Source organism: Canis lupus, chromosome 12 (genome assembly GCF_048164855.1).
Source record: "Canis lupus baileyi chromosome 12, mCanLup2.hap1, whole genome shotgun sequence".
NCBI lineage: Eukaryota > Metazoa > Chordata > Mammalia > Carnivora > Canidae > Canis > Canis lupus.
In genome coordinates, this window is record NC_132849.1 from 39,522,597 (window position 1) to 39,549,743 (window position 27,147).

At 35.6% G+C, this 27,147-nt stretch overlaps 2 protein-coding genes and 1 long non-coding RNA gene across 12 annotated transcripts in view; 1 reads left to right on the forward strand and 2 right to left on the reverse strand.

The window, feature by feature from the left end:
* The window catches only part of SLC30A6 (solute carrier family 30 member 6), a 42,559-nt gene extending 41,443 nt beyond the window's left edge, over positions 1–1,116 (reverse strand). The window contains exon 1 of one of the 4 annotated variants that reach the window (XM_072770608.1): positions 971–1,116. In XM_072770608.1, coding sequence (XP_072626709.1) covers positions 971–973 — 3 coding nt within the window. In that variant the 5' untranslated portion in view covers positions 974–1,116. Of the gene's footprint in view, positions 1–434; positions 950–970 lie in introns of those variants that run through there. The other 3 variants (XM_072770604.1, XM_072770603.1, XM_072770605.1) reach the window with 3 other exon arrangements.
* Positions 618–19,588, forward strand: LOC140601548 (uncharacterized). 4 transcript variants are annotated; one of them, XR_012004553.1, is made up of 4 exons: positions 618–2,021; positions 9,500–9,604; positions 11,135–12,486; positions 17,000–19,588. It is a non-coding gene; the product is annotated as an uncharacterized lncRNA (long non-coding RNA). The 4 variants fall into 4 exon arrangements; XR_012004554.1 differs by lacking the exon at positions 17,000–19,588 and adding an exon at positions 13,425–15,061; XR_012004551.1 differs by lacking the exon at positions 17,000–19,588 and having other exon boundaries at positions 11,135–15,061.
* SPAST (spastin) overlaps positions 4,172–27,147 on the reverse strand; it is a 54,916-nt gene continuing 31,940 nt past the window's right edge. For all 4 annotated transcript variants that reach the window (XM_072770602.1, XM_072770601.1, XM_072770600.1 and 1 more), the window contains 13 exons: positions 26,768–26,955; positions 26,018–26,151; positions 25,630–25,723; positions 22,443–22,517; positions 21,658–21,729; positions 20,276–20,351; positions 19,936–20,027; positions 19,711–19,790; positions 16,594–16,636; positions 15,043–15,122; positions 12,925–12,995; positions 11,516–11,556; positions 4,172–5,585 (listed from right to left, as the gene is read on the reverse strand). In XM_072770602.1, coding sequence (XP_072626703.1) covers positions 5,463–5,585; positions 11,516–11,556; positions 12,925–12,995; positions 15,043–15,122; positions 16,594–16,636; positions 19,711–19,790; positions 19,936–20,027; positions 20,276–20,351; positions 21,658–21,729; positions 22,443–22,517; positions 25,630–25,723; positions 26,018–26,151; positions 26,768–26,955 — 1,169 coding nt within the window. In that variant the 3' untranslated portion in view covers positions 4,172–5,462. The remainder of the gene's footprint in view (positions 5,586–11,515; positions 11,557–12,924; positions 12,996–15,042; positions 15,123–16,593; positions 16,637–19,710; positions 19,791–19,935; positions 20,028–20,275; positions 20,352–21,657; positions 21,730–22,442; positions 22,518–25,629; positions 25,724–26,017; positions 26,152–26,767; positions 26,956–27,147) is intronic.

The following is a 27,147-nucleotide window of genomic DNA, read 5'->3' on the forward strand; positions in this document are numbered from 1 at the left end:
GTAAACTTTTACCAACTTCCTGTGTGCAAAGGAGGGATTACAGGAAATTTACAATAGAAAAAGAAAGTATAAATAAGACCTTTTTGGGGGACCATTTCCACTCAAGGAAAAAACGTACTAGAGTGACAATGGCTTAGGCACTGACAAGTGGTGCTTCTCTCCTACGGAGGCTATCAAGAGATCCAAGAATTTTTCTGATAAAACGGTGTGTTCCTTTTTTTTTTTTTTTTTGGTGTGTACCTTTTTTGACGTCAAGATTACAATCAACTTATCTTTCGATAAAATTCAGAGATATGTATATTTGATTTGTAAAAGCATAAAAAAGACGAATTTCTCTTTTAAAAAAAAAATCACATTCCCCCGAAACCGTAAGGTATATAGTGGGATCTGCAAACGCAGGGAAAAAATGTGCAATAAAGACGCTCTACCAACACCTGGACTCTCTGCAACCACCGGCCTTCTGAAAGTTGCTGCTGTATCAGGCTCCCTGGCGCTCCACTAAGCCAGGTTGCAGAGTGGGGCGTCCACCTCAACACCCCACTCATAACCCTCTTTATGAACAACGGTATCGTCACTGATGTAAGTAAGCATCACTAGTTACGGTCGCCGTTGGTTGGACTTGTTTTCAGAGCTTTTGCTGGTGCAGACGCCGGCGCCGGCAAAGACTTTAATTTCTGTATCAAGTATATATCTCGGCACGGGAAAGTGATAAACGCTAAGAACTGAAAGCTCGGCCGCGAGCAGAGCCGGGATGCCAAGCGCCTAAGGGACCTGGCGAGGGATCGCGGGGGGTTCGGAGCTCTGCGGGCAATGAACGCTTCGGACGTCAGCCGCTTCTCTTGCGGGGGCCCGAGCACGACTCCGAGGACCCCTCCTTTGGGCAGCTGAGGCATGTCAAGGCCGCTTCGGGATGCGAGAAGATAAGAGGCATCATCTACGACAGAAACCCTCAGACCCCCAGCCAACTCACCATGATAAGGAGCCGCACAGCTCCCGCCGGAAGACGCTCTGGGAGCTGGGGTTTTCCTAGAGCGGAAGGGGTGGGGCCTCGGAAGCCGATTGGCCGAGAGAGACCCGGGGGCGGAAGTGCGTGCGCCGACTCTCGTTTCCGCCCGCTCCCAGGCTACCCCTGCGTGCCATAGAGGCGAAGGCAGCAGCTAGAGCGGCCGCGCCCAGGCGCTTCCGGGGTACGTAGGTGGAGCCGAGGGAGCTGAAGACCCAGTCTTCAGGGAGCGCCTAGGTTCTCTTTGTAACGTTAGGAAAAATCTCACTTAGTGCTGAAGCGCTTTTACTTGTGGGGTAGAATTTTTTTTTGCAGTGCTTTGTGAAATAGTATTCCCGTTTGAGGAACCAGGCCGAATAAGAAACTTGCCCAGAGGCGTATACATCCGGTTCTCCGTTAATAGCCGAATTGGAACTCAGACCAGTGTAGACAGTACTGTGTTCTGTTTCCCAAAGCGCTGATTTCTCGTGAAATTAATTTTAGGGAACTAATATTGTAGAACACGGGAAATAAAAAGATTCTGTGTAGAATACGCAGCGCGTGTGTGCATCAGGCACTAGTCAGGGAGACGAAACAAGGAGGGAGGGGGAATAAGTGTTTACAGTATGGATAGTGTCGTGTAGACAATAGAGTGACTGGGTCGCTGATTTATAGTAGTCCGAGAAAGCTGCTCTAAGGAAGTGAAATGGGACTTCTGAGTGACCAGTCTTTTTGCGAAGATCATTCCAGGCGGGATAGACCATCCAAATAAAACAAGCAGTAGGTGTCCGAGGGTCCGAAAGAAGGCAGTGTCTGGAGCCTTGGGCTTGAGGGCAAGAAGCCAAGAGATCTAAACGGTAAATGGGTCAGACCGAGCAGGAGTTTCTAATTTAGGGGTAAGGAGGCTGGTTCGGTTTTTGTTTTGCCTTCTAAGGGATACGGGAAGCCCACGGAGCGTTTTAAGGAGGCGGTGAGCTTTACGCGGTGGCTGGAGAACGGGTCGTCGCTGGGCAGGAATTGCCAACCAAGCACTCCCATGGTAGGCACTGTTCTGAGAGGTTAGCATGCATTAGCCAGACCCTTCTTAGTGGGATTGAAACCTCGAACTCGATTCCCCTGGCAGCTTCCATCTCTCCACAGCTCGTTAGACTCCCCAACTATGGCTTTCTGTTAGGTTCCTTTGAATATTACTCTGCACGGATACGATTTTGGAGTTCACCAAGGATTTGAAAGAAATCTGTAGGCATATTCTGGGGCTTTTATCTCTGAAATGCTTAAGATTTCCTTCCTGATTTTCAGCTGTTTTACAAGCCCCAAGTGACTCTTTAGCCCAAAAAGACTATTAGGTTCTGCTTGAAGTCTCTTTCTAAGCACCTTGCACACACTGGAAGTTACCCTTGGGGTAAAAGCTAGTTAATGTGGATCTCTTCTAGGACATGGTTTTGTGCAGTTTCTGCCTGGTTTTGCTTGCTCCCTAGAGTCTTCTAATCTTTGCTTTTTATATTTTGTTCACTTTATAATTATTATGGGCAAGAGTTAGTCCAATACAAGCTACTCCTTCACTGCTAGACTGCAGCCTCTGAAACCTCAAAAAGTTTCAAATAAAAATAATTAAAGGCAAAATAAAATCTACCATTTATTTCCAATCCATTAGGATAAAAATCCACTTTATGCAGCTGAACCCTTTAATTCATTTTTTTTTCTTCTGAAGAAAAAATACAAAAGACCAGATTAAAATTTGAGATAAGCACTTCAAGGAAATTCTTTTTCTGACTCGAGTCCAAAGCCAAACTAAATGGTTCATTCTACCAAAAGAATTAGTTTCTGTACAAAATATAAAGAATTTTACCCTATAAATAGACTGCTGTATATTTACTTAAATTGGAATTCTCGTATCTGCTTTTCCTTCACTTCTTCCTAAGCACAAAGCATGGTCAGAAACCTAACAACCTCAATGGGCAGACTGTCTTAGAATAAACTTTTACCATTATCAGGGAAAGATAGTACTGATTCTTTCCTTTGGCTCAAAGTAAGTTTTAATATAGTTTACAAAACACTGCCATATTAAAGTGAGCACACTAACTTTTAATGTTTAAGCATTACTTTTTAAGAAGTTAATATGACAGTTCAACACAGAATCCAAAAGGTCACAAACGAAGTCTAATATTCAGAAAGCCTCGCCAACTTCTATCTTTATTGAAAAAAAGAAAAAAAAAAAAAAAAACAGACGAATCCCTTTGCCTCCAATTATATCATTACCTTATTTTCATGGTTATTCTATGAGGAGAAAAAAAAAACCAGCTTAAAGTGAAAATAAAATAAAAAGTAAGCCATAGAAAATACTTCTCTATCACTAAGCTCAACTTCAGACTTTGGTCAGGAAAGTAAAAGAACTTCTATACTGTATGGATGGTTATTCATACAGTAATATATAATTGTGATTCAGTGTTTATGAGAATATTAGCTTGACTTTTCTATTTTTTAACATTTGAAATCTTTGTTATCTAAAAACTATGCCAATAAAAAGTGAGCTACATTACTGCAGATAGAATGATTTTAAATATCATATTTTAAAAGTTGAGCATGAAGCACACAGACCCTTAATATGACTGACCAGTTATTCAAGTTTCATTAATGTTAATCCTTTTCTAAATGAAAATACAAAGTGAAATTTTATGAGCTTTACTGAAAATGTTTTAACTTTGGATATTCCCAATTCTTGTCATCATGTATACTGTATGATCTTTCATTATCAATATTTTATGATTGATGCTGTAATGTTTGAGACCTTAAAAAGATACAACATGTGATTGAAAATAGGCATGGTTCTGGCTTAAAAATTTTTCTTTTCTATTTATCTCAACCCTCATTTCTGTTATCTAGGGAGTTCTAAGTTCATGATTAGAGGAGACATTTGAGTTACAGCTACAAATAGCACATTATCTTAAGAAACCAATACATCTATATGTAGATTAAATCTTTAACAAGAACAAGAATAAAATTAAAAAGAATGTATGTCTTCATTATAAAATTCTTATTTAGCTGGGGCAAGTTTTTAATTTTAATGTATTCCCTCAAAACCAAAGATATTTTTCTTAAATGAAAAAATCTTTGTTACTATTATAAAATTATTCTTTCCACCCATGACATTTTACATAAAAGCACCAAAGAAAATTTCTGTAAACAAACTTTTAACCAGTAAACTAAGGGCAAATATCCATTTGCCTTTATTACAATATTTAAAAAGCCATGATATGAGTCTACTTCCTACAATGACAGTTTTATAATAAAATCCAGGCATACTTATACAAACAAGAAATGGAATTACTATACATTTTTGGGGAACAAAAGACAGATTAACAGACTAACTTTTTAGTTAACAAAGTGAGCACAAGAAACCTATAAAATGTATGCAATGTATAAAAATTCAGTAATTTTTTAAAGTTTCATTGAAGGGGGATTAATAATTATTAAGAATAAAAGATGGTAGATCCACTGGCTTATAATTATCCTGTAAACAGTAAGAAAGCAATAAGCAATAAATTAGAAATGTCTTATCTCTCAGTTCTTCCCTTCTCTCACACAGGACCACTTTTACAGCAGTTAAGATTGGCCTTTTTAAATATTAGAATCATTCTAGCAGAAAATAAATTCCATTAGGAATAAATTAACAGTCTACAATAAATTTCTGACATATATTAGAAAAAAATACTGCAGGTCACATGAGGATTGATCTACATCTTGTAATGACAGAGTGACTCAAACCTCCTAACTGTCTCTATTTTACAAGATTTGCTTTTTTGCTATCAACAAATTGCTTTCTAAATTGGTAGCAAGGTAATAGAAAAATGTGAAGTGAAATGCAATTGTTTAATGTCTGGATTTTTGAAAAAGAAAAAAACCTTCAAAATACTTTTTCCTATTACCGTTACATAGGAAGAAGTTTCATTTGGCACACTGGACTTGTTTTATTTAAAAAAAAAAAAAGGAAAAAAAAGAAACTTCGAGAATTTGGCATTCTAATCATCTGTAGTAAAGACAACAGTAGGAGAGGAAAATAGAAAAAATTACTATTTTAAGAAAAGACATCAGAAGACAAACAACCAAAGGCGCTTGTGTCTTCTACCATTCACTGTTTCTGGAATACTTTCATTTGCAACACGATATACAAATTATTATTTACATTATGATTATATTGGTAAAGAAGACCAGAATCAGTTTTTGTTGTGCTCTAACTTACAGTGCCCATCAGGATAACCATGAACATAGGCAAGAAGGCCTTCAACAAAATACTCCATTTGCATTGTATATTTTATTTAAATTTGTTTTATGGTTCATCTGCTAGGGTGTACAAGTAATTGTAAGACTCTGAAAAGTCCTGTAAACTTAGGCTGAATTTCTGTAGCTGATAACTATTCAATAAAGATGGTGTTTCTCTCTTCAAAAGCAAAATGTTCTGCAGGCTTACAAAGGTCTTTCCTTAAACAGTGGTATCGCCAAAGTCCTTGTTCCAACGTATGTATGCTTCTAAGGTTTGAGGGCTCACGCTGCGCTTTATCTTTTTCAAGGATTCAGTGAAGTCAGATAATCGAATATTTCTCATCTAGATTAAAAAAAAAACACATGACAATACAAATCATTAACATATATACAGTAATTAACCCAAAAATGGATTAAAGTAATGATGCTGTTGTTTATTGGGTTATAAATATATTCTTAGAAAATCATGCCAGTCATCTTATTTTACATATATGTTAGGCAAGTTTGCTATATAAGAAATCTTACCAAAATGCTATACTAATCTACTTTTACGATATGTGTTTAATTTCCTAGGTTTAAAATTTTTATTTATTTATTTATTTAAAGATTTTATTTATTTATTTATTCATGAGAGACACAGCGAGAGAGACAGAGACACAGGCAGAGGGAGAAGCAGGCTCCATGCAGGGAACCTCATGTGGGACTCGATCCTGGGACTCCAGGATCATGCCCTGGGCCAAAGGCAGGTGCTCAACTGCTGAGCCACCCAGGGGTCCCTAAAATTTTAAATCATAATGTTTTCCCATTATAAAAACAGAAAACACTCATTAAAGAAAATTTGACAAAAAACAGACAAGCAGAAAAAAGAATCACAATTCCATCATACAGAATTCTCAAGTCTCACCACAAGCATACTCTAGCTAAAGTCATGTTAGGTTTATTAGAGGAAAAGTTTACAAGAAGGGCATGAGACTCTTAAGGAAACAATACTTTTTACAATATAGAAGATGCTTGTATCTTAAATTTTCTAATACTAATATTACTTATAATGCATTTTATATTAATTTGGTCTTATTTTCTGACCTTTTTATTTTTTATTTTTTATTTTATTTTATTTTTTTTTAAATAATTTTTTTTTTTAATTTTTATTTATTTATGATAGAGAGAGAGAGAGAGAGGCAGAGACACAGGCAGAGGGAGAAGCAGGCTCCATGCACCGGGAGCCCGATGTGGGATTTGATCCCAGGTCTCCAGGATCGCGCCCTGGGCCAAAGACAGGCACTAAACCGCTGCGCCACCCAGGGATCCCTTCTGACCTTTTTAATTGGCTATGAGAATGTAGAAAAGAATCCTGAGTTAACATATATCTTTAGTTACCAAAGGATTTTTAAAACCAAAAGGAGCTTGGTACAAAATGAATAGTTTTAGAAATTGTCACTAATATATACATTGTATTTTGACAAAAAATAAGTGAAAGGAGAATTTGAGACAAAATGTCAACTGATATTTATTCTTTTTATTACTCTTATAAAAGCCAATCTAACTACTTCATACCCTCATATCTTGATGAACACATATTGAGAAAATCACCCACATTTGTAACTTGTAGCCTAATCTTAGTCAAAAAGGAAAGGACATATTGTTACCACATAATCACCATATGAGCCCTACATGTTTACTTATTTAACTGTAAAACACACACTGGCTTCTTCCTAAAGCCCAAAGTGTAGAAGGATGATGAATGTAATGTATTACTATGATATTCTTGAATAAAATTTATTTGTTATAGAAATTAAGGTTTTAAAAGCTTTTGATGAAATTCCAACTGAAATATATAGTATGGTATATATATATATATATATGAAATTTATATATGGTATTTTAAAGTTAGTAAGAGGTGAATGTATACAATGGGAAAAAGCAACTGGCAGTTAATTGCAGAAAAATAAATCGGCAAAGATGTCTTATCAAAACGAAATAATGAAATAGCAAAGTTACAGTTAAAGTGGATACAAACTGTGTGCTTTGTTTTTTATTTTCTTTTATTTTTAAGTAGGCTCCATGCCTAGCATGGGGTTTGAACTCACGACCCTTGGGATGCTTGGGTGGCTCAGCGGTTGAGCATCTGCTTTGGCTCGGCATGATCCTGAGGTCCTGGGATCGAGTCCCATATTGGGCTCTCTGCAGGTAGCCTGCTTCTCCCTCTGCCTTTCTCTCTCTCTCTCTCATCAATAAATAAAATCTTTAAACAAAAAAACTCACGACCCTAATACTTAGTCACATGCTCTACTGACTGAGCCAGCCAGGTGCCCCAAACTTTGTGCTTTAAAAACAAAGTACATTATACCCTGAATTTATAACCAACAATTTTTAGTACTACCTTTATTTTTTTTTTTAACATTTTGTTTATTTTTTTGAGAGAGAAAGAACACATGAGCAGGGGGAGGGACAGAGAAGGAGGAAGCAGCAGACTCCTTACTGAGTGGTAAGCCTGATTTGGGGCTTGATCCTAGGACCTTGAGATCATGACCTGAGCTGAAGGCAGATGCTTAACCCACTAAGCCATCCAGGAGCCCCAGGACTATCTTTTAAAAACACAGAATACAATACAATTACTTGTGTTCTATTATTTTTTAAAGATTTTATTTATTTATTCATGAAAGACACAGAGAGAGTGGAAAAGACATACGCAGAGGGAGAAGCAGGCTCCCTGTGCCTATGAGGGACTCAATCCCACATCCCAGGTACACACACACACACACACACACACACACACACCAGTACCTGACTAGACAGTTATTTAAGTTGTACTAAATAATGACTAAATACAATTCTAGTATACAATTGTAGAAACCAAATACTTTTGTTTTCCTCTCATAAATGCGACTGATAAAATAGATTTCCTTAAAAATGCCACTATTACTACGTATTTTAAAATTATTCTATGGACACGTGCATAGTATCCACTGTTGCCAGACTGTTTTAAGTATTTTATAAATATAATTCCTAAGCATTTTATAAATATTAACTCCTAAGTCCAGAACTAACAGCTAAAAGTACTACCAAATTATTAATACTAAAACCATTAGGGCAGCTGAATGGCTCAATGACTGAGCATCTGCCTTTGGCTTAGATCATGATCCAGGGATCAAGTCCTGCATCAGGCTCTCTGCAGGGAACCTGCTTCCCTCTCTGCCTGTGTTTTTGCCTCTCGGTGTCTCTCTTGAATAAATAAATAAAAATTAAGAACAATACTGCAAAAACGATGGGGATGTCACTTTCAGGATTAGGTTATAAAGACTCTGACTTCCATCTTGTTGGTACTTTCTCTTCTTCTTGGCTTGCTTGCTCTCAGTACTATGTTAGAGAGGCCTATGTGGGAAAGAACTGAAGGAGGCCTTCAGCCTATGGCTAGAAAAAACTGAGGGAGGAAGTGTATCTGGCAAAGAACCATGTAAGTGAGCATGGAAGTAGATCTACCACAGTTGAGCCTTATAATGATTACAGCCCCAACCAACAGCTTGATTACAGCTCTGTAAGAGACCTTGGGCCAACACTTTGATTGCAACTCTATGAGAGTGCTCGAAGCAGATGACTCAGCTAAGCTATGCCCATATTCCCAACTCCATGAAAATGTGAGATAATGAATATGTGCCATTTTAAGCTGTTTTTAGGCAATTTGTTTTATGGCAATACAACAGAACTATCTTGTTTTAAAGTCATGAGTTACTAAAAAAAGTAAATAGACCTAAAATTTCTTTATTCTTCAAATTAAACAGGAACTATATTTAGGTTGACTTAGTTCAGTGAAGAAAAATGTTGCTTGGGCTGCCCGAGTGGCTCATTTGGTTAAGCATCCAACTTGGTTTTTAGCTTAGGTCGTGATCTCATGGATCATGAGATCAAGCCCCCATGTCAGGCTCCCTGTTCATTGGGGAGTCTGCTTAAAGATGTTCTCTCTCTGTCCCTCCCCGTACTCGCTCACTCTAAGTGTTAAAAAAAAAAAAAAAGAAAAAGAAAAATGTTGCTTAAGTTTGACTGTATGTATATTCTCAGGATGGGCAAAATATAAAAAAAAAAAAAAAAAAAAAAAAGGATGGGCAAAATATATACAAAGGTTAACAAAGGCACTATCAGTGGAAAACTGCTTTCTTTTCTCATGCAATAATGGACAGCTTTGTAAGAATTTCTATTCCCTAAGCAGCCACCTACTTGCTTTCATAAAATTATTATAAGATATTAATCAGTGTATCAAAGCATTCCATTTATAGGTACAAGTAGTCTTCCCAATGGACTTCCACAGGAAATGCTATGGTCTTAACAAAGCTTGAGACAGAGTGAAGAATACTTGCAGATGAGGAGGTGAGTGGTTTTTGCCTGTTAAATCATTTGAGAATTTGTAGACTGCTTCTTACTGAAATTCACTTGCCAGTTTTTTTAGCTCATTACTACCTTTTTTTTTTTTTAAAGATTTTATTTATTTATTCATGAAAGACACAGAGGGAGAGAGAGGCAGAAACACCAGGAGAGGCAGAAGCAGGCTCCACACAGGGGAGCCCAATGCAGGACTCGATCCCGGGTCTCCAGGATCACACCCCGGGCCGAAGGCAGCGCTAACCCGCTGAGCCACCCGGGCTGCCCTCATTACTACCTTAATTAGTCCCTTTACTCCACGTGGTCTTTCCATGGGACAAATACAAACGCCTAAATTGTCACACAATCGGCCTCTCCTAGTCTGAAGCTAAGGGGCCAAAGTATAGGTGATATCGAGTTTATCTATCCTGGGTCCAAAGCAGGGAAATGGTGTATGAAGAAGAAAGAATTCATGCATGATGTTCACTTTTTGAGTAGAAAGGTATTATCAGATTTATGCTATAAGAACATTAAAAATATATATTTATGGGATATTCTTAATAAACTTTTTAAAAATCCACAAGACACTTTGGGAACACAAGCTGTATAGTACTTACATATAAAAAAAAGTAAATGTGGAATTAAAATTATGAATCAAATAAAAGGGACTTGGAACTTATACTTTAAATGTGAATTTTTAAGGTAATAGTAGCTAAATGCCAAAGAAGGTATGTGGAATACTCTATTCCCAGCTTCACTCATATCAAAGACACTCTAGGTAAATTAGACTTAAAATGAAATGGTGGTTGCAATAAGTGTGAGGGTATTCTTAGTAACGTAGTTAATTAACTACTATGCACAAAATACCTGAAAACAATGACGTTTACTCAGAAGCTTAAAGAAAAAAAGACTGCCAAAATGTACTCAAATACATTCATTCTCGGGATCTCTGGGTGGCTGGGCGGTTTAGCACCTGCCTTCAGCCCAGGGCGTGATCCTGGAGTCCTGGGATCAAGTCCCACATCGGGCTCCCTGTGTGGAATCTGCTTCTCCCTCTGCCTGTGTCTCTGCCTTCTCTCTCTCTCTCCCTCTAATGAATAAATAAATAAAATCTTTAAAAAAAATACATTCATTCTCTCTGTTAAGAGTTCACCGTCTCCTCAATAGCTGTTGAAACTTGGGCGGTAAAAAATATCTCTGACATATCAGTTATCAGTTATAAATATGATTTAAGACTAATTTTAAATATTTGCTTACATAGTTATTACAAACATTCTGCATGTGCAATGTCATATTTTGCAGCAATGTTTTTCAAAAGAAATGCCTCAGCATTTCATAAGAGGGCCTACCATATTAAGAAAATGTAATGAATTACATTACAATGGTATTGTTTTATTTATTTAATCCTTTTTAAAGAAGATTTTATTTATTTATTGGAGAGACAGTGAGAGAGCACAGGCTGGGGGACGGGCAGAGGGAGAGGGAGGAGCAGATTCCCCACTGAGCAGGGAGCCTGACATGGGCCTGTCTCTATCCCAGGACCCTGATCATGATCTGAGATGAAGGCAGACGCTTAATGGACTGAGCCACCCAGATGCCCTGGAATTGCTTTTATAAGGACAAAAATAAATGCTGAGAATCTCACAAAGTAGAACATCAAGGGATTAACTTGTTACAAGAGTAAAATCCTCAAGTTTTCTATGATTTGATAGAAAAATGACTTAATGACTATGTACAATGTTTTTTTGTCCATTACCAAAGAACATAAGGGATTGTAATTTAATATGCTTGTATATTTTGAAATGAAGCAAAGTTAACATTTTCTATCTTCTAATCATATCAACTACAAAAATCCAGACAAAACCTATCTTACAATATAGAGAACCAGAGCAAAGAAATGATAATTATAAAATAATATACCTCACTGGCAGACATATTCTTTACTTGTTCTGGTTTCAGTTCTGTAAAATATAAGACAATCACTTAAAAAAAAATTTCTAAGTTTAAGTTACTGAAGCACAAAACCAAGTACAATGATCTAAAAGTACAAGTTCAATATAAATTATTTGTATTAAAAGGAAGACACATTAATATTAAGAGCACAATTTATAAATGCTTAATAATAGTCCTTTTTAGGAGTAACTGGGAGGCATTCAATTTCTTTGCATATTGCTCAAGAACAATAAAATTTACAAAGTTTAAGAGTGAACTTAAAAGAATGCAGCTTGTTCTTTACAAAGGTGTTTTGATTTTTTTTTTAAACCCAGTAACTTTTGTTTGCTTCAGAATAGTTAAAATTTTCTGGAAAAAAGGCAAATGGTTTATATATTAGTGATTGGTTGAGTCCACTTTCTGAACAAGATTTCATGGTCTGGCAGCAAGTTTGACTAGAATGCTTTGCCCATGTTCTCAAGGTTACACTTCTTATTCTCCAAACCAGCAATTCTGAGTCAGTACACGGTTTCATTGTGGGAGATAAGTTCTAGAAGTTTCATGTTTCATGTTCCTTTTTATTGTCACAGCCAGCAATCTGCGTGCATACCTGAGAGCATCATTTACCCACTCCCCATACTGGCTGTGGAAAAGCAGTTGAGAATATCTAAAGTGGTATCATAGTGGTATTTCACAATCAGCAAATAACTCTGAATCAAATCAAAGCAATTCCTCAAAAGATAACATATAAGAATACAAATAAAAGCTTCCCTTTAGACACTTTTAATTTCAAGCGATATCAGAATATTGAAGTGAGAAGAGCCAAAAAAACAGATAAGAACATTTCCCCTTTATTTTTCTTTTTTGCTTGCTTAAAAATGTTTTATTTTTTTTATTTTTATTTTCTGCTGGTTACCTACTATCAAGAAGTGAAACATGGCAGATGGTAATTTATCGTGGTAAGCATTGTTTAATGTACAGAGTTTTCTACATTATGTTGTACACCTGAAATGAATATAACGTATGTGAACTATATTTCAATAACAAAGATTTTTTAATAAAAAAAAAAAACTGAAAACTGTTGTTTTTAATAGGGGTCATGGTCTACTACTGACCCGTGGACTGTGAGCTAAGATGGTTTCGCATTTTTGTTTGTAAAAACAAACAAAGAAACAGAAGAATATGCAACGGAGAGCCTATGTGGCCCCTAGGCCTAAAATATTTATCAGGCCCTTTACTCTCTCAGTCTCTAGAGTTGCTGACTCTAACTCTAGAAACTATTTTGTAATAAGTTTTCTAACAGCTTCAATGCTTTCTTATTAAAACAAAAACAAACCTCTCAATAGGGACTTCTTAAGCTTCTAAAGTGGTCTAATAAATAGGCTCTATACACATACCTCGGATAGGACCCAATGCTGCATCTTTTGCCAAAGCTGTTAGATCACTTCCTGAATACCCATCGGTCATTCTGAGAATGGGAAGGAAGAAAGAGTAAATTATTTTCATCTTTGCAGATTTAAAATCTCCATGTAAAAAGAGGGTAAAATCTAGTTTGCCTCTATCATCAAGCAGAGAGCTATGTCATTTGATTTTAAGGACACAGAAAGGCCCACTTGCTGAAAACAAACAAAATAGTCTATGGCAGTCCTCAGAATGCCTGAAATTTTCATTATGAGAACCATTTCTTTAGATTAAGGCATATTACATCTCCAGGAGGCTCCATTAAATTTTAAATACATCCCTTGGAAAAGATAACACCTATAAGCCATTGCTAGCTAACTGACACATAACCATAATTATTGCTCTGTAAATTAATATTTCTTTATCTTGACAAAAAACATTGTCAATCAAGGTAGATTCTTTTTTTAATTTTAAATTTTTAAAAATTTTTTTCAAGGACACTCTATGCCTAACGTGAGGCCCAAACTCACAACCCTGAGATCAAGAGTCACGTGTTCTACCAACTGAGCCAGTCAGGTCCCCAAGGTACATTTCTTTAAACATAGGACAGATAGGGTAAAGGAAGAGTCTGGTGTAGTCTGGTGTAGAAGACATTGGCAAAAAAGGAACACCTGAATGGGATGCCACAGTGGAGAGTCCTGGGCAGCCAAGAGATTATCAAGGGGAACTAAAAACTGGGGGGGGAGGGGACACAAAAAGGAAGAAGAAAATAAAACAGGAAAAGAAAGCATTTACTTAGCACATACTATGTTATATAACTATTGAGATTAAACATTATTAGCTGCATTCTTTATTGCAATGACAGAGAAGAACCTCAATATTTCCAAGTATTGAATTTACTCTTTTCTCATAGGTATCTGGAACTCAGGGTTTTTACTAAAATTACTAACACTTCACATACTTCTTGAGTATTTAAATTACTTTATGAGATTTTTAATGACTAAAATTCAAGTACACCTCCTATAGTTTCTACTTAAGTATACCACTCATAAGAAAAGCTGAAGATGCAAAAGTTAAAAAAAATTATGTGTAATACTAGAGAACAAGTTTGTATAAAAATATCCGTGGGGTGCCGTGTAGCTCAGTTGGTTAAACATCTGCCTTTGGCTCAGGTCACGATCCCAGGGTCCTGGGATCGAGCCCTGTATTGGACTCCCTGCTCAGTGGGGAGCCTGCTTCTCCTTCTCCCTCTGCCTGCTATTTCCCCTGCTTGTGAGACAAAGGAAGGAAGGAAGGAAGGAAGGAAGGAAGGAAGGAAGGAAGGAAGGAAGGGAGGAAGGAAGGAAGGGGAAAGAAAGGAAAGGAAGGGAAAGAAAGGAAAGGAAAGAAAAGGAAAGAAAAGGAAAGGAAAGGAAAGGAAAGGAAAGGAAAGGAAAGAAAGAAAGAAAAGGAAAGGAAAGAAAGAAAAGGAAAGGAAAGAAAGAAAAGGAAAGAAAGAAAAGGAAAGAAAAGAAAAGAAAGAAAAAAGAAAAGAAAGAAAAGAAAGAAAAGAAAAGAAAGAAAAGAAAAGAAAAGAAAGAAAAGAAAGGAAAGAAAAGAAAAGAAAGGAAAGAAAAGAAAGAAAAGAAAGAAAATAAAAAAGAAAAGAAAAGAAAGAAAAGAAAAGAAAGAAAAAAAGAAAAGAGAAAGAAGAAAAAAGGAAAGAAGAAGAAAATATTTGCATTGGTGTAGGCAGAAAGAAAGGAAAGAAAGAAAAGAAAGAAAGAAGAAAAAAGGAAAGAAGAAAATATTTGCATTGGTGTAGGCAGAGATACAAGATGTTTTAAGTTTTTAAAATTATTTTAATACCACTTACAAGTTTTAATAAATTTATAAAAAGAATATGCCATCATTGGATATGTAGGTCAGGTCTTATAGAAGATCTAGAAATTTAAATTTAGAAACCATATATATAAAAATAAGAGATAAGAAAAAAAGGTAAAGGAAGTTAAAGGATGAGGTGAAGTTCTCTTAAAAATAAATTATTCATTTCATAATTAACTATACACAAAACAGAATTCTTTAAAAAAAAAAAAAAAAAAAAGCTTTAAGATAGACCAAATCAAATTACTCACCTAGCAAGTTGTGCTAGTTCTTTTTGGGTCAATGGGCTTCCTTGTTTACATAATAGATTTTTAAGTAAAAGTAGTCGTGTCTGAAAAGAAATATTAAAGAATTATCAGCTCCAACCATTAGCTTAATGAAATATCCAAAAATTAGGTTCAAATCCTAACCCTTATTTAGTTAGCTGAATGATCATAAATAAGTCACTCTCTTAGAGGCTCGCTCATGTCTGTTAATTGGAGTTAAAACTACCATTTTGCAAGGCACGTGGGTGGCTCCATTGGTTAGGCGTGGCCTTTAGCTCAGATCATGATCTCAGGGTCCTGGGATTAAGCCCCACACTGGGCTCTCTCCTCAGCCAGGGAATCTGCTTCTCCCTCTCCATCTGTCTCTCCCTGCCCCCTAGTGCTCACTCACTCTCCCTCAATTAAATACATAAAATCTTTAAAGAAAAATAAATAAACAAACAAACCACCATTTTTTGAGAGTTCTTGAGAGACTTAAAGATAATCCAAATAAAGCACTAAGGAAGTAGCTGCTGCTATCAAGGATGTTAAATGTTTGGGCTAGACAACCACAACTTTTAATTTTTTAAATATTTTTATTTTTTTCTAAAGATTCATTTATTTAAGAGAGAGAATGCTTAAGAGCATGGGGCGGGGCAGGGGTGGGCAGAGGAAGAGGGAGAGAGAGTCTTAAGTAGACTCTGTGGCTGAGTGCAGAACCTGATGCAGGGCTTGATCTCATGACCTAAGCAGAAACCCAGAGCCAGATGCTTACACCACTGAGCCACCCAGGTGCCCCGACAATCACCATTTTTAATAAACACTTTTATACAGGAATGATTTCATGTAACATTAATCTCCCCATTTTAAATGTATAATTCAATGACTTTTAATAAATATATAGTTGTGCAACCATCACCATGACCACTTTTAGAACATTTCTATCACTCTAAATAAAGTTCACTTATGTCTGTTTGCAGTTAATCTCCACTCCTACCCCTAAACTCTGCAAACAATTTCCTTTGTTTTCTAGAAATTTGCCTTTTCTGGACAATTCATACAAGTGGAACCATATGATAGATTATCTTTTATACCTGGTGTCTTCTCATTTAGTATGTTTTGGAGGTTTTTCCATATTATATAGCATGTATAAATACCTGAATCCTAGCAAATACCTATTGTTAAACAGTAGTCAATTAAATGCACACAACAGATTTGTTTACCCATTCTCTAATTAGATCTTAGATTTTTAGTTCTTGGCTATTATTTATAAATCTAAAAATTCTTTTTTTTTTTAATCTAAAAATTCTTATACATGTCTTTGTGTTAGACATATGTTTTCATCTGTCTTGGGCAGATTCTTAGGAAAGGAATTATTGGGTCTTATGGTTAAGTTTACATTTGTCTTTTTAAGAAATTGCCAAACTAAAAAAAAAAAAGAAATTGCCAAACTGTTTTCCAGTGTGGCTGTACTAATGATTGGAAAATCAATATTGTCAAGATGGTAGGTCTTGTTTCTGTGTTAAAAAAAAAAAAAATTCAAACATAGATACATACCTCCTCATTTGGCAAAGACACATATACCCGTTTGATGAAACGCCTAAAAAAAGATTCAAACAATTTCAGAATTTACCTTGAATTTAAAGGTAACTCAGTTCAAGTAGCAAATGACAAAAAAACAAAACTTTAATACTCAAAGTATTTGAATGCGTTATAGTGTACTCATCAGTGTGAAGTTATTTTGAGTTACTTGTTTTTTTTAAGATTATATTTTGAAGTAATCCCAACATGGGGCTCAAATTTATAACCCCAAGATCAGAAGTCACATGCTCTACTGACTGAGTGAGCCAGGCACCCCTTGAGTTACTTTTTTAAAACTCTCTAGATACTGTTTAAAAATCTTTAATTCAATATTGTCAGAATTAAAGTAACCATTTATGTATGTGTATCTTTTCTTTTTTAGACAGAGAGAGAGAGAGAGAGAGAGTGCGTGCAAGCACGTGAGGGAACACGAGTAGAAGAGGAGTCAAGGGAGAAAGGAAGGAAAAGAGAGTGAGAGGAAATCCCAGGGAGACTCCATCCACATTGAGAGCAGAGCCCAATGTGAGGCCCAGTCTCACAACCCTAAGACCATGACCTGAGCTTAAATCAAGATCAGACGCTCAACCAACTGAGCCACTCATTTGCTCCTATATGTATGCTTTCAATAGCATGAATGTTTTAAAACAAACAAAATATCTGATATAAGAAATGGAATAGGGCAGCCCGGGTAGCTCAGCGGTTTAGCACTGCCTTCAGCCTAGGTCATGATCTTGGAGACCCGCGATCGAGTCCCACATCGGGCTCCCTGCATGGAGCCTGTTTCTCCCTCTGCCTGTGTCTCTGCTTCTCTCTCTCTCTGTGTGTCTCTCATGAATAAATAAATAAAATCTTTAAAGAAAAAAAAAAAAAGAAATGGAATAAAGAAATCTCTGCTACCTTCTTAAAACTTAACTAAAACAAACAAGGACCATTGAAACAGAAATGTAAACTCCACCATCAACAAACTCAGGTAATATTTATACAACTAAAGTGAATGAAGAAGGGCTGCCTAGGGCAGTGAAAATGATACTGATGAAGGAGGATAACACAGGATCTTCTACTGCAGATTCTAGGCGTGGCTATCAGCACAGAGTATTCTAAAGGAAACAGAGCATTCTCAGAGGATTAATAAAAAGCCAACTTCCCATATTTATTATTTTTATTTTTTATCTTTTAAAGATTTTATTTATTCATGGGAAACACAGAGACAGAGACATAGAGGGAGAAGCAGGCTCCTCACAGGGAGCCTGATGTGGGACTTGATCCCCCGACCCAGATCACACCTTGAGCCAAAGGCAGACACGCAGACACTCAACCACTAAGCCACCCAGGTGTTCCAGAGCCTTCCATATTTAAACCAGCATGTGAAAAATGGCTCTGCAAATCATGTGAAACCTAGTCAGGAGCAGAGGAATGGCAAGAATATTGAGGCTGAAAAAAGAAACTCAAAGACCTATCACCTTTGTAAGAAGACATCAAGACATCTCGGAAGATTACAAGCTATCTTGCACTGACTAATCTTTATCAGGTAGGATTTGATGGTGACTCAAGGAGACTGCCTGTTAGTCCAGGCTATTCATAGGACAAGATACTTGCTCAGTATCTTAATTTACTAGCTCTTCTCCTATAATATCACTCTAAAACTAGGCTTTCTAAGAAAACTCCCTTTATTCAAATAAGAACAGTGAGCAAAATATGTAATAATTTCTTTAAAGTGCCAAAAGAGAGAAAAGATTACAATAAATATAAAACAGAGAATATATGCAAGAAGATTCTGCCATAGAACAAATTTAAATTGTGACCATATATCTTTCCATGAAATAATTTAATCAAAAAGAAGTCTCCTAATGAAACAAGAACTCAATGAGATATAAGGGCTGAAGGCTATAACTTACAAAAGCTCAAGGAAATAAGACAAAAGAGGAAAAACAGGATTATAGAGATCAAGAAAGCAATGAAAACAAAGGAGAAAACCACCACAGACACAGGTTACAAAAGTACTAGCACAAAGATCAGTCACAAACCCAATAACCAATAAAGACAACAAATAAAATGGAACAAAACAAGACCTAAGAGTTATAAAGGATTAGAAAGAAAATTAAAGATATGGAAGGCAAAAAGATGCAACATAATGCATAAACTGTGTGTGAAAGAAAAAAAAACAGAAGAATGAATCAGGAAAATAAAAATTCAAGATAATATTCAAAATTACTTTCCTAAAACAAGAGGTTTCAAACTACCAATTTAAACAAACACCAAATCCCAGAATAAACACAAATCAACATATTTCAAATAACTAGATTTTAGTGGTTAAATATAACTAGTAAGGAGAAAAAAAATCAAGTTAATCCATAAATGTGAATAAAAGCAGGCTGGCTTCAGACTTTTACACTATAACGTTTAATCCTAGAAACAATGGGGCAATGTAATCAATTCCTCAGGAAAAGAAAGGGAGGCCGAAGAATTTTATGCTGAGTCAAACTGTCCTCCCTGTAGGAAGGGAATAAATTTGTTCAATCACACAAGAACACAGAATACAGTTCCCATGAATCCTGCCTGCTTTTATTGACTTCTCATGAAGTCCAGGAAAAGAGAGTAAGAATCAATTCTGGAGTTTTAAAATAATTTAATCCTAATCAGAAGAAATAAGCAATTTTCCTGAAACAACAAAGTGTAAACTTGTTTTCGTGGTATGTCGGTTCTGTCTTCAAAATCTTTAGTTGGTGACAATGGGATGCCTGGGTGGCTCAGTGGCTGGGTGTCTGCTTTCGGCTTGGGGAATAATTCTGGAGGCCTAGGCTAGAGTCCCGCATCAGGTTCCCTGCAAGGAGCCTGCTTCTCCCTCTGCCTGTGTCTCTGCCTCTCTCTCTCTCTCACTCTCTCTCTCTCTCTCTCTGTGTCTCTCATGAATGAATAAATAAAATCTTAAAAAAAAAAAAAAAACTGCAGTTGATGACAAGAGGCCAAAGGATGGATACCAGGAGCAAAATAATGAATTTAGTCTTCAAATTAAGAGTGAAGGAAATAGATATGTGAGATGAACACAGGAGTAAATACATCTGAAACTGATGTGTTTCTACATAATCTCCCTACCTGAGAACAGCCTCATCAAGCTCTTGTGGCCTATTAGTTGCACCCATTACAAGCACTCTGTCATCTCCAGCAGATTGTACCTATAAGCCAAAAATTTTTTCAGTACTTTTAGATAAAGTAATAACAGATACATAATAAAGATATCTGTATTTCTAATCTAGGTCATTTAGGAAAATATATACACTAAAATGCTACCATCTTAGAAATACCATAATCAATACTTACACCATCAAATTCTATTAGAAATTCAGTTTTTAGACGTCTACTAGCATCATGCTCTCCTTCTCTTCTTTCACACAAAAGGCTATCAACTTCATCTAAAGGAAATACAAAGATAAAACTTTAATTAAAAGCCAAGCTATATGAGTCATTTGAGATTAATCTAGTTTACTACTTAAGTTATTAATATCCTGGGTCCTACTCAATTCATTAGATAGTGTGTAAATTTGCCATTTTTAGATTAAAACTTTTTCCTTTTGAATAATCTTTCCTATTACACCTCTCAAATTTGGAGGGGGAAATTTCATAAATATTCAACTAACTTAGTTATAAAACATATTCTTACCTATAAAAATTATTGAAGGCTGAAGTTCTCGAGCCACAGCAAAAAGAGCTCTCACCAATTTCTCTCCTTCTCCTACCTGAAACAAGATATTATATATTGTAATACACATACAATACAGCATTATTCCATCTGTTTAAATTTCATGATCTAAAGTCTAGAACCTAGGAATTTAATTTCCTTTCTTTGCAACAAAGATTTGGTTTAAGGAATTGGGAGAGGGGAGTTACTGAATTGTCTCATAATTTAAAAAAATCAGAATATTTTGTATTTAATACAGTCTGGTAAGTACTTTATGTTTTTGGTGCTGAAACCTGGATCTGGCCTGTTAAGTACTTTAAAAAATTAAATATATCTCTATTCTGCTTAACCCTGCATTCCTAAGTCTTGAAAATGGAATAGCAACTATGGGTATAACTAGTGAGAAGGTGGAATATTTTGGGAGAAAAAGAGATATTTATTAAGCCCTTAGTTGCAGAGTATATTTATAGAACCAGGTAAGTTGGAAAGTGCTCTCCTAAACTAAACTTACTTAAATTCATTCTCACAATATCATTGTCAATAAGTATAAAAATATTTCTAGGTAGCCCAAGAGGTCTATGAACATCCCTTGAAACATTCCAGGGGCTAAGACAATACTAAAACCATTCTATACACTAAAAGCAACTAATGAAAGGGTCATGAGGTTTGGGCTAATCTACTGTAAAAACTCTTCCATCCTCTAGCTGGCATCTATTTTTTTAATTGAAAATTTCATTAAAAAAAAATGGCCTCAGATTTAGAATCATTAAAACAAATATTCACAGAGCTGGAAGGAACTGCAGGAGATCACTTCTTACAACATCAACACTTTATAAATGAAGTGAGGCCTAAAAGCAGTATTTTCTTAAGGCTAGTCCAATATCCAAAAGTTAGGCTGGAATCCCTAGCCCCTAACTTTCAAGGTAGTGTTTTCCAGTGTATAATGCTCAGTACACTTATTTTAATAACAATTTTATTTATAAAACTTCACAGAGAAAATAAAATGTAACCAGGAAAAGAGGTATCTTGTTACAGTTACTTTTAATTACATTATAAAAATGAAAACCCTGCCAATATCGGATCTTGTACTTCTACCCTTCAAAACTGTTAAGACAATAAATTTCTGTTGTTTAAGCCAGCCAGTTTATTGTACTTTGTCACACAGCCCCAGCAAACTACAACAGTATTTGACAGCACAATTCTAACTTTAAATGAGCCTAACTTTCTATTTTGAAGAGTGATTTTCATCATATCTAAATAATAGATATAAAACTCAAAAATATTTTTTGTGTAGTGTTATTAGCATTTATACTTAGCAACACTTAGACAGTAACATAAAACATGACTAGAAAAAGAACACTCACATATTTTGAAGTTAAACTTGCAGCACTTATATTAAAGAAGGTTGCATTGGATTCTGCAGCTACTGCTTTAGCCTTAAAAATCACAAGGGCAAATATTATATTCAGTATCTTCCTTTAAAAAGATAACCGCATTTGATCAATTTAAACAACAGAAAAGATTTCCAAAAATATAAAATATGACACAGCTCCTGACGTATGGCAATCAATGTGTATCCTTCTCAGCAATGAGGACAAGGTCTAGGAAGAGCTATGCTTCTTTCAATTCTCTTTATTTTTTCTAAGGCAGAATGGATAAGGAGAGGTTACAAAAAGGGTGTAAGTCTCTTCTTAATTATAGAAAGATAACTGTTTGGAGAGAGAGAGAGAAACAGCTAAACTCTTTTCCTGCTTACTTTTCCCCTCTAGAATAGTTATGCGGGAGAAAGGTATCCAGATCCCAGTAAAAATTTGGGCAAAAATACATTGTTTTCAATGTACTGAAAAAAGGGGCACCTGAGTAGCTCAATGGTTGAGCATTTGCCTTTGGCTCAGGGCATGATCCTGGCGTCCTGGGATTGAATCCTACATCGGACTTCCTGCATGGAGCCTGCTTCTCTCTGCCTATGTCTCTGCCTCTCTCTCTGTCTCTCATGAATGAGTAAATAAAATCTTAAAAAACAAAACAAGTATATTAGAGTAAAAAGCAAATTCTAAAAATAACTCAGGGACAATGTAAAGTTTCTTTTTTTCATATCACTATTTCTAATTATCTAAATAGAACTCTCAAATTTTAAAAGAATTCTTACCAGCATTGTTTTCCCATTTCCAGGTGGACCAAAGAGTAACAATCCTCTGGCAGGAGCTCTAAGCCCTGTGAACAACTAAAAACATTTACTTTAGTTCACAACTATAATTCTGGAGACTTTTTTTCCAGACACTTTAAGTACTGTTATCTAAAAAGCACCATTTTTCTGTAGCATCCTCCCAAACAGAACTTGTCAGAGCTCTGAAGAGAGCACGTAATCAATAAATTGGTATAATTATTAAGAAAACAAAATTTTTAAAAATTTCACTGAGAAAAGAAAGCAAATTAGCTAAACAAAGACATACTAAACATAGGTATGCTTCTCTACTTCCTTTGAAATCTCACCAAAATAATAGTAAATGAATAAAGAAAATATAAATCTTCTAAAAGAATAAGAAAGGAGACAACAGAAGACACAAAATTTTGCAGAGGGAGATCTGACAAAGTGTGGTAAATTCCTCAGTGGAGTGAGGTAAAACCAAGTGCTTGCTTGTTAAGAAAAGTGTTGGGGCACCTGGATGGCTCAGTCAGTTAAGCATCTCCCTTCAGCTCAGGTCATGATCCTGGGGCCCATGTCAGGCTCTTCGCTCAGTGGGGAGTCTGCTTTCCCCTCTCCTTCTGCCCTCCCCCTCTGCTCATGCTTGCTCTCATGCGCACTCTCTCTCTCAAATTAAAAAAATAAATAAATAAAAATTTAAAAAATTAAAAAAAAAATTAAAGTGTCATACCGTCTTCCAAAGTAGCTGTACCATTTTGCCTTCCCTTCAGTAATGAGTAGAGTCCCTATTGCTCCACATCCACACCGGCATTTGGTACTGTGTTTTGGATTGTAGCCATTTTAATAAATGTGAGGTGGAATCCTACTGTTGTTTAACATGTAATTCCCTAATGATGAATGATGTTGAGCATTCTTTTTTTTTAAGATTTTATTTTTATTTATTTATTCATGAGAGACACAGAGAGGCAGAGACACAAGCAGAGAGAGAAGCAGGCTCCATTCAGGGAGCCTGATGTGGGACTCGATCCCGTATCTCCAGGATCACGCTCTGGGCTGAAGACAGGCACCAAACCACCGAGCCACCCAGGCTTCCCTATTTTTTCAAATGCTTATTTGTCATCTGTGTATCTTCTTTGGTAAAGTGTCTGTTCATATTTTTTGTCCACACTTTACCTGGGTCATTTTTCTTCTTTATTGTTCAAGTTTTAAAAGTTCTTTGTATATTTTTCAATACCAGTCCTGTATCAAATAATGTTTTGCAAAGACTTTCTCCTTGTCTGTGGTTTGTCTTCTCATTCTCTTAACAATGTCTTTCACAGGGGATCCCTGGGTGGCTCAGCGGTTTAGCCACTTGCCTTTGGCCCAAGGTGTGATCCTGGAGTCCTGGGATCGAGTCCCACATCGGGCTCCCTGCATGGAGCCTGCTTCTCCCTCTGCTTGTGTCTCTGCTTCTCCCTCTGCCTGTGTCTCTGCCTCTCTCTCTATGTCTGTCATGAATAAGTAAATAAAATCTAAAAAAAAAAAAATGTCTTTCACAGAAAAGTGTTTAATTTTCATGAATTTCAACTTAACAATTTTTTTCTTTCAAGGATCATGTTTTTGGTGTTGTATCTAATAAGCCATCCTCAAACCAAGATCACCTAGATTTTTTCCTATGTTATCTTCTAGGAGTTTTATAGTTAGCCTTCTACATCTAGGTCTGTGACCAATTTTGAATTAACTTTTGTGAAAGGTGTAAAGTATATGTCTAGAACTTTTTTTCACATGGATGTTTAGTTGTTGTTTTGTGGAAAATACTATCCTTTCTCCATCAAATTGCTTTTGTGCCTTTTTCAATTGATAATACTTATGTCTCTGTATTTCTGGGCTCTCTATTCTGTTCTACTGATCTATTTGTCTTTCTTTTGCCAAAGACACATTTCTAATTACTCAGCATTTTTTGGTTTTTAAAAATTTCCAGCTTTATTGAGATATAACATTGTGTAATTTTAACATGTGCAATATAATTTGACACACAAATAAATTGTGAAATATTTACCACAATGAGGTTAATACATCCTTTTCCTCACATAATTACCATTTTGTTGTTTTTATTGTTATGATCAGAACAAACAAAATGGAAACAAAATCATAAAAACAGAGAACTGGTGGTTGCCAGAGGGGAGGGAGCTAAAGGGACAAGCAAAATAGGTGAAGGGAATTAAGAGATACAAATCTCTAGTTACAAAATAATAATTCATGGGGATGAAAAGTACAACATGGGAACTATAGTCAGTAATATTACAGGCGCAGCCCGGGTGGCTCAGCGGTTTAGCGCTGCCATCAGCCTAGGGTGTGATCCTGGAGACCCAAGATTGAGTCCCACATCAGGCTCCCTGCATGGAGCCTGCTTCTCCCTCTGCCTGTGTCTCTGCCTCTCATTCTCTCTCTCATGAATAAATAAATAAATAATCAAAAAAATAATAATATTGCAGTAATATTGTACGGTGACATATGGTTAACTATACTTATCATATAGTGAGTATAACTTAATGTACAGAATTGTCAAATCATTATGTTATACACCAGCAACTCCTATAACATTGTATTTCAACTATACTTTGATAAAATTCTTCAAACTTAAACTTATTAATTTAATCCTAACTTCCCTTTTCTCCAGTATGATTTCTGGCTCATAATTTTAAATCTCTCTTACCTTAATGTAAAACTTATTTTCTATTACCTACTTTTTTCTCTAAATGTTAAAAATGGATTGGTTATTAGGAACCTATATAGTCACTCCTATAATAACCAGTCAGCATCAATTGCTAATATTTCTTTCTTTTTAAAAACATCCAGTCTGTTACATCCATTAATCATTTCTATCTAGTGTAACTCACAGATTACTGCTAATATGGATTCAATAATGAATGCTGAAAAAAAAATAATGAATGATGTTATAGGAAAATGGTAATAGGGGATCCCTGGGTGGCGCAGCGGTTTAGCGCCTGCCTTTGGCCCAGGGCGCGATCCTGGAGACCCGGCATCGAATCCCACGTCGGGCTCCCGGTGCATAGAGCCTGCTTTTCCCTCTGCCTGTGTCTCTGCCTCTCTCTCTCTCTCTCTCTCTCTGTGTGACTATCATAAATAAATAAAAATTTAAAAAAATTTATAAAAAAAAAAAAGGAAAATGGTAATATAAAGTGTTTACCTCAGGCCTCAGAGAAGGAAGAATAACAATTTCTTGCAAGGCTTGTTTTGCCAATTCTTGCCCAGCTATATCATCAAATTTAACAGCTGTTCCACTAAGAAATAGAATTTCAGTTAGCTCTATGACAAAATATGATTCAGTTATTATAATATAAAATTTAAACTTAATGAAATACAATTATTTTTTTGAAATACAATTATTTTTATGTTAACTGTGAAATTATAGTTTAATTAGTAAAACCATAGTTTTCTACATTTACAGTAACTAAAAACCACCATAAAAATTATGTACATTAGAGAAGATACTCTATCTTACTCATGATATATTGTATAGATAAATTCAAAACTAAAAACTGTTAAATAAAACACTTTAGATGGCAAAAACTTACTTGTCCACAATTTCGTTCATTATAAGGTTAGCAAGATTGCTGTCCACATTCCTAAAATTCTTCAAGTCTTTCTTTTTACGAGCAGCAGTTGTAGGGGTAGAAGGCTTATTTGTTCTATTTGTTTTTGGCGTACTCTTAAAGGACACAAAATTGCAATGTAAAAATACAACCTAACATTAACACTTGTCATAAGTAAGTTAAAATTGGCCTTAAAATTCACAGAATTAAAAGTTTTAAATATAGGAAAAAGGATATTAAAAAACCCCAAAATTGTATATCCACTTCAAGGTAAAATGTATTCACTACAGAACTACATTTGGCATGAAGTGGGTTTATAGGGGATTTCATCCAGAGAGATTTAGGTACCATAAAATAAAAAGGGCCTCTGACAATTCAGTCATATAATTTTGATTGTTAGGATTCGAACAAAACTCTATGTTTAATGTTATAAAACACATTAAACAATTAAAATAACAAATTTAAAATTAACTATACAGCATTATATAAAATAGATTAGACAAGCAACTTATAACAAAATACCTAATTAGGTCCAAGGAAGTTAAAATAAGATTTGATTTTAATAGCAAATTCTTTGCAGATTTAAAAAAGAAAACTATATTCAACTTTCTAGAAACTTATCAATTCTCTAAGATATTACAAATTACTTCTAATAATCTCAAGCAAGCATATCGTGTTCAAAATTGTCTATTTGCAAAAGCATAGCAATTAAAAGTGACTGTCTCCAAATACCTTATGAGTTCCAGTTACAGGACCAGGTCCCTGTCTCACTCCAGAAACCATGGATAAGCCACTACAACTAGGTGCTCTGTGGTGGCCTGACAAACCTGTGGATCCAGTCTTCATAACTGTTTTTGAACGAGGCAGTGAATTACTAGTGTGTGTTAAGGGATCTTTTCTCTTTGGAACAGCTCCACTTTCTATCAAGGAAAAAGTAAAACCATCATGGTTAGAAAACTGTGGCTAAATAATATAAAATAAAGATGGATTCAAATTTGCAAAACTAATTATTTTTTACATTAGCAATATTTCAAAATAAGATATTAATTAGAATATCTACTTAAATGTTCATCAGGGTTATCACTTTGGTAGACAAGACTATAGTTATTTAT